At 33.0% G+C, this 7,860-nt stretch overlaps 1 protein-coding gene across 1 annotated transcript; it reads left to right on the forward strand.

The window, feature by feature from the left end:
- Positions 1-2,625: 2,625 nt before the first annotated feature.
- LOC112518261 (gallate 1-beta-glucosyltransferase-like) lies at positions 2,626-4,269 on the forward strand. The gene has a single exon (XM_025125897.1). It carries the CDS (start codon positions 2,756-2,758, stop codon positions 4,202-4,204), a length of 1,449 nt encoding a protein of 482 aa, XP_024981665.1. The 5' UTR covers positions 2,626-2,755; the 3' UTR covers positions 4,205-4,269.
- Positions 4,270-7,860: the final 3,591 nt, after the last annotated feature.

Raw genomic sequence — 7,860 nt, forward strand, 5'->3', positions numbered from 1 at the left:
CATGAGTCGGGTAGTGTTTTTCATGATCTTTCAATTGTCGAGACGCATATGATATAACTTTTCCTCTTTGCATCAAGACACAGCCTAAACCCAACTTTGATGCATCGCTATATACAATGAAATCTTCAGTTCCATCAGGCAAGGAGAGTATCGGAGCACTGCAAAGATGGTCTTTTAATAACTGAAAGGCCTTCTGCTGTTGTTCTTCCTATTGAAATTTAACATTCTTTCGTGTTAACTTTGTCAAAGGTACGGCTATTTTAGAGAAATCCTTAATAAACTTGCGATAATAGCCCGCCAATCCCAAGAAACTTCGAATTTCAGATGGCGTTTTCGGTACCTCCCATTTTGCAACAGCCTCAATCTTTGCTGGATCTACCTTTATTCCATCCTTAGATATAACATGCCTCAAAATCTGAACTTCTCTTAACCAAAATTCACATTTTGACAGTTTAGCATACAGCTTTTCTCTTTTCAGAAGTTCAAGGATTAATCTCAGATGTTCTGCATGTTCTTCTTGAGTTTTGGAATATATAAGAATATCATCGATAAATACAATAACAAATTTAACGAGGTATTCTTTACATATTCGATTCATTAGATCCATGAAAGCTGCAGGTCCATTAGTCAAACCAAATGGCATAACCAAAAATTCATGATGTCCATACCTGGTTCGAAATGCTGTTTTTGCTATATCACTTTCTTTGACTTTCAACTGATGGTATCCAGATCGCAAATCAATCTTTGAAAAGTAGCAGGCTCCTACCAATTGATCAAACAAATCATCGATCCTGGGCAGTGGATACTTATTCTTTATGGTCAATTTGTTCAATTCCCGGTAATCAATACACATACACATAGTACCATCTTTCTTTTTCACAAACAAAACTGGAGCTCCCCACGGTGAAGTACTTGACCTGATAAATCCTTTGTCTGATAAATCTTTCAATTGTGAAACCAGTTCTTTTAATTCTGATGGAGCTAATCTATACGGTGCTTTTGCTACAGGCGCCGCTCCAGGTATTAAATTAATCTCGAACTCAATAACTCGATCTGGAGGCAATCCTGACAAATCTTCTGGAAAGACTTCAGGATATTCACTAACCATGGGTATAAACTCTTGCTTACTCTTTTCTTTCTTAGCATCAATTATGTATGCTAAAAATCCTTGGCACTTCTTTTGAATACACTTTCTGGCTTTCATCACAGATAATAAACCAATATGATGATTCTGATGATCACCGTAAAGCACAACTGTTCTTTTATCAAGTAACTTAATTCTAATCATCTTTTCATTGCAAACGATACTAGCCTTATTTTCTGCCAACCAATCCATTCCTACTACCACATCAAATTCCTTCATAGGCATNTATATATATAAAGATTACAAATTTCCGACAGAATTCGATTTGTTTTTATTAAAAATTAAATTCCGTCGGAAATTGTTTTCGATTAACGCTAATTAATTTATTTAAATAAATTAGACAAATTTTGCGACGGATTTGTGACGGTTTTGAATAAGTAAAAAATCCGTCACAAATCCGTTGAAAAACCGTTTAAAATAATTTTAATTTTCTTTTTCCAAAAATTCAGTGGGGGATTTGTGGGGGATCTGTGGCGGATATGGATAAAAGTTGATTTTTTTTACCTTTTTGGGATCTGTCGAAAATCCGTCGGGAATATTTTCGACGGAAATTCCACTAGAAAAATCCGTTGGTGATACCTTTTTTTAGTAGTAAAATCATGTATAACAATCATGCATACATACGGCATTTATCAACACCTCATACATTCACAATCAAATAATAATCATATAAGATTTACCCCATGTGTTTGTTGCCATAAAATCCGGTGATCACAACTTTGCCAACTTCTTCTCCATACCTAAATGTCATAATTTGGTATAACTTAAAAAAAAACATAAAGGTTTCAATGTAATAATCAATCAAGTTTTCATACGATCAAAGTTTGATGTTTTTTCAAAAAAAAAATGTTCGATGCAAACGTGCAATTATTGATCCATACGGACTTCCATTTATAATTCAAAAATAAGGTTTTAGTTATAAATACCGATATTTTTCACACTTGAAAATACAGCTTAATTAAAAAGAAAACATGAAAACAAATTTTGTAACCAACTTCACGTGTAAAAAGGTCACATTTATGAAAATAATCAATGAAAACATAAATTTCACATTTTTTTATGTTATTTTCAACCAATTCATTTTTGTAATCATTTTTAAAACGGACTTATTTTTAAAATGTAATAAGATTCTCTAAAAAAATTCTTCAAAACATAGAATTAGAAGTCAAAATCTCTAAAATGTATTACATTCATTTTTAACAGATTCTACATTTTGAAGAATCCAACATTGATTATAATTTTTTTGTTATCTCTATATTTAGAGGAAAAAAAAAAAACTCTTTTCTACTTTTTATATTTTAGAGACAGTTTTAATGAAAATAAATATCGGCTCAAAATCGTTATTTTTATGTTCAAAGGAAACATTTTTGCAAATTTGTCATGTCATGTTTAATACGTAAGCAATTACGCATGCATTTGCAGGGCTTTGTTTGAAGTGATATTTGTACTTGACATTCACAAATTAAAATTTGCTATCTCTTCAACGTCTTCGATGTTTCAACACCATGCATCCTTAGTCACTGCATATATCTACACACTCAGTGTATAGTTCATCCTACCCAAATACCTCACTCTCTTACTCTCCATCACACAAACACCTTCAAATCATCAATGGCGTCTAAAGAAGATCTTGTGCATGTGTTTCTAGTCACCTTTCCAGGACAAGGCCATGTCAATCCACTCCTCAGACTTGGTAAGCTCATAGCTTCAAAGAGTAACCTGCTTGTCACCTTCTCTGCCACCAAATCCATCGGAAACAAAATGAAGAAAGCCGGTGCCGACGTCTCTGGTGATCCTACTCCGGTAGGCAACCGTGGTGGGATGATCCGCTTTGAGTTCTTTGACGATGGATGCTCTGAAGATGACGATGAAGAAGTCCATGACCTTGACACGTATTTACTTAAACTTGAGGCTTACGGAAAGAGAGCACTAACCGGAATCATCAACCACCATGCACAAAACGGCCGGCCGGTTACGTGCCTAATCAACAACCCTTTTCTCCCTTGGGTTTCCGACTTAGGAGAAGAGCTTAACATCCCTTCAGCAATGCTTTGGGTGCAATCTTGTGCTTGTTTTTCGTCGTATTATCATTACGAGAATTCATTAGTGCCTTTTCCAAGTGAAAAACAACCAGACATCGACGTTCAGTTGCCAAGCATGCCGGTGTTGAAGTCCGATGAGATTCCAAGCTTTTTACATCCTTCAACGCCTTATCCGTTCTTGAGAAGAGCCGTTTTAGGCCAGTTCAAGAACTTGTCAAAGACGTTTTGTGTATTAATGGAAACATTTCAAGAACTTGAGGGTGATCTTATCAAGTATATGTCTCAAATATKTCCTATCCGACCTGTTGGTCCGCTGTTCAAAAACCCATTACTTGAATCTAGCTCCAATATCTCCGGCGACTTGCTAAAGGCCGACGATTGTCTTGAATGGCTCGGCTCAAAGCAACCTTCATCCGTGGTTTACATATCATTCGGAAGTGTTGTGAGCTTGAGCCAACAACAGTTGACCGAGATGGCTTATGGGGTTTTGAATTCTGGAGTGTCGTTTTTGTGGGTCATGAGAAAGGGTGATACTTTTAATGGTGTGAAATGCGGCAGGTTGCCGGAGGGGTTCTTGGAGGCGGCGGGTGAGAGGGGGATGGTGGTTCACTGGAGCCCACAAGCACAGGTATTAACCCACCCGGCGGTGTCTTCTTTCGTGACTCACTGTGGGTGGAACTCGACGATGGAGGCGTTGTCGAGCGGTGTTCCGGTGGTGGCGTTCCCGCAGTGGGGGGATCAAGTGACGGATGCCAAGTACGTGGTTGATGAATGGAAGGTTGGGGTTAGGATGTGTAGGGGTGAAGCTGAGAATCGAGTGATTGAGAGGGAGGAGATCGGAGAGTGCTTAAAGGAGGCAACTAATGGTGTAAAGGCGGTGGAGATGAAAAAGAATGCATTGAAGTGGAAGAAAGCGGCGGAGGAGGCGGTGGAAGACGGTGGAACATCTGACCGGAATATTGAAGAGTTTGTGGATGAGATAAGGAAGATAAGGCAATCCACAAAAACCTGTGGTTAGGAGTAATTATTTACCTGATGATAGTTTTATTAAAAACGTTTCTTTCAATCGTCAATAGATTAATTTTGTTTCATAAAAAAAATTCCTTTTGATAGTTTTTAAATCCTCTTAATAATTTTATATTCTAAGTTTCTTTTAGTTATTAAACATCATAATTTTATTGTAAACAATTATCAAATAATTATATTTTTTTAAACATTATATTTCAAAAACTTCTTAATTTTACATCAAATTATTCAACAACTGTAAACTGTCTTATTGAATCTTTGCAAACAGTCACCTAGCCAAAATATCCCTTATTGATCCTTTGCAAACAGTCACCTAGCCAAAATATTGAGAAAATTTGGCCAAATTTATCAATATATTTGTTTTACAAAATAAATTTCACTTTTTAACCCTCTTAGAAATCCATTTTCTTAAATAGCCAAAATTTACGATAAATTTTTATGCAAAAAAAGATTTTCTACGTAAAATTTATTTCCAGATAAAAAAGAAGTTAAAAAAGGAGTTTAAGCAAAAAAAAACTTCATGTAGAAAAAAGATCTTGTGTAAAGTTCAGGTAAAAAAAGAAATAAGTTAAAAAAAATTATACAACAAAATAGATTTTTGTGTATAAAGTCTTTTTTTTTTTTTTTTTTTTTTGCATAAACTCCCTTATTTTTATATAAAGTTTAATTTTTATTTTTTTTCTTTGAAAATAAACTTTACACATTAAATTCCTTTTTTTCGTAATTTTTTATTTCAAGAAATAACTTTATAAAACAGCTAAAAAACAAATTTATTTTATAAAATAATTATTTACGTAAATTTCTCAAAAATCTGAAAACATAATAAATCATGAATGTTTTGAGCATTAAATTACTATATATTAATTATTAATGTAATATATATTTAATATTTTTTTTGAGAAAATAGCATAAATTAGATGGATCAATTTAATTTTAACTTTAATATAGTTATTACATTAATAATCTATATATATATATATATATATATATTAAAGGAGAAACCAACTAGAATGACATGATACTATGAGATTTGAGTATTCCTTAAATCTTGAAATATGGTTAAATTTGTTTATCTCACATTGGTAGGAAGAAAAAAAGTAGAAGGAATGAAATGTGTATATATATGAAAAGAGGAAGTGATTCTTTTTGTTGCAAGTCATGATATTGGCTCAAATGAGTCAACCATTTCATTTGCAATTGTCGTTATGAGATTTGAGTATGTTTTTAAATCTTGAAATGTGTTTAAGTTTGTTTATATCATAAAAATAACTTTAAAATATTGAGATGACATTTTGTGAGTGGTGTATTTTAAAATCTTGCGTTGTGGTTGGTTTTTGAAAATCCCACTTTATGATACATTGATAGAGTATGATAAGTATATATAAAATAAGCGTGTAATGGTTCGAAAATTAAAAGAGCAATATAACTATGTAAGCTATTGTTTGACCTCTAATTTTGGAGTGATAATTTTTTTTATTATGAAGGAACAACAATGAGAGTTGAGGTGACATTATATAATTTGAGTATTTTGAAAGTTTAGAATTATAGTATTGTTTACTTTTTCTACATTGGTAAAAAGATAATATATTGACAAAAAGAAAGTAGAAGGAATGTATGGGTATATATATATTTGAATTATAATATTGTTTAGTTTTCCTACATTGGTAAGAAGATATTATATTGACAAAAAGAAAGTAGAAAGAATGTAAGGGTGTGTATATATATATATATAGGGTTGGATTCACGTGAGACCTAAGACTTTTCATGAGACCCGTAAGATCAATATATGTTCATTGATCAACTTTATAAGCTAATGATCTAATGGTTTAAAGTTGCACAGTGACAATTTTGTAATTATTGAGAAGTCTCGTGGCGTTTATGAATGTTCATGTCTGACGATTGTAGATCTAATCCAAGGGTTAAGAATTGCTCTTATGATTCTCATGGAAAACCTTTGGCCTCATATGATCTCAAGTATATATATATATATATATATATATATATATGAAAATAGGAGGTGATTTTTTGGTTGAAGTCATGTTTTTGGCTCAAATGAGCCAACCCCTTTACTTGCAATTATCAATATGAGATTTGAATATTTCTTAAATTTTGAAATGTGGTTAAGTTTGCTTATTCTATATAAAAAGATGATTTTTAAAATATTGAGACTACATCTTGAGAGTGATATATTTTAAAATCTTGCGTTGTGGTTGGCTGTTAGAAATCTCAAATTGATGAAAAAATGATACATTGGTAGAGTGTGATATTATATCTATATCTTTATATATATAATTAAAGTAAAACCCACAAAGAATGAGGTGACATTTTAAGAAGTGAGTATTCTTTATTTCTTGAATTGTGGTTGAGTTTGTGTATCCCACATTAATGGAGATATAAAAGATTTACAATGAATGATGGGTATAAGAAGGGAGGTTGAGATGTCTTTGTGGCAACTAATGAGGTTGGCTCCTATTGATCGATCATCTAAATTCATGTTGTTGGCTTATTTTGTCCGACACTTAGAGCTCATGGGTTGACTCATTTTGGTCAATCTTTTTAACAAAAAAATGTTAACCATATAAAATAAATTGGCTAAAATATTTTTTTACCGACCCTCCTTTTTGCAAAAAGAATATATATATATATATATATATATATATATATATATATNAATTGATTTTTAAATCGATCCATAAATTCTATCCATGACATATTTTGTAACACATCCGTTCTGGTAGAAGATTCTACTTCCCACCAGAATAAAGCATTAGATTTCAATACTGAAACAGCAAATCGTACYTTGTCTGTTTCCGGGCATCGAATAGTATTAAACACCGATTCCATTTCTTTGATCCAACACATTGCCTTTACCGGATCCCTTTCTCCAGAAAAGGTTGGTGGTTTACATGCTAAAAATGTTTTAATATCACCTTCTCTATTTTGAGTAATTGGAGCAGACGGATAAACCTCTACTCTTTCTGTTTCAACTTTGGTAGGTATCTTCATGATATCTATCAAAGTTTCTCACAACTTTCCCATTTCTTCTGCCAATACATCTCTGGTTATATATTCCGGGTGTGGTACTATTTCTCCCTGAATATTCCCAGAATGTGATTCTTCCTGTTCAGAGTATATTTCAGTTCGTCCTCTTCCTTGTGACTGACTCCTCCCTCTTCCTCTTCCTCTTCCTCTTGGTCTTCCACGGCCTCTATTTCCAGTCGTACTGGTTGGAAAATTGACCAATGATTCCTCCCTTTCCTCATTTTCTGGGTGAGCTATTCTTTCAGATCTTCTTGTGCGGTTAGACATCTGAAGAATTCAATATTAATATTCACGTATTCACATTCCCAAATACAATAAAGTATTCAACTTCAGATATATACCTGTAAATTTATAATTACACTGGCCAGGCGTAATTAAAATTTACCTTACACACTGTTCTCTCAACTTATCATATTTATTTCCAATGGTGCTAACTATGTCCGGGACCCTTAACATGCAATAAAACAGTTTAAGTCTAGGTATCATGCTGTTAAAATACCTAAATCCCTTAAACTCGGGCTCTGATACCGTTCTGTAACGCCCCAAGCCACACATTGCATTTAATACATATTCCATACCAAAGAAATACATATTCATATACACATT

Source organism: Cynara cardunculus, assembly GCF_001531365.2.
Source record: "Cynara cardunculus var. scolymus isolate 2C chromosome LG 9, CcrdV1, whole genome shotgun sequence".
In the NCBI taxonomy this organism is placed as follows: Eukaryota; Viridiplantae; Streptophyta; class Magnoliopsida; order Asterales; family Asteraceae; genus Cynara; species Cynara cardunculus.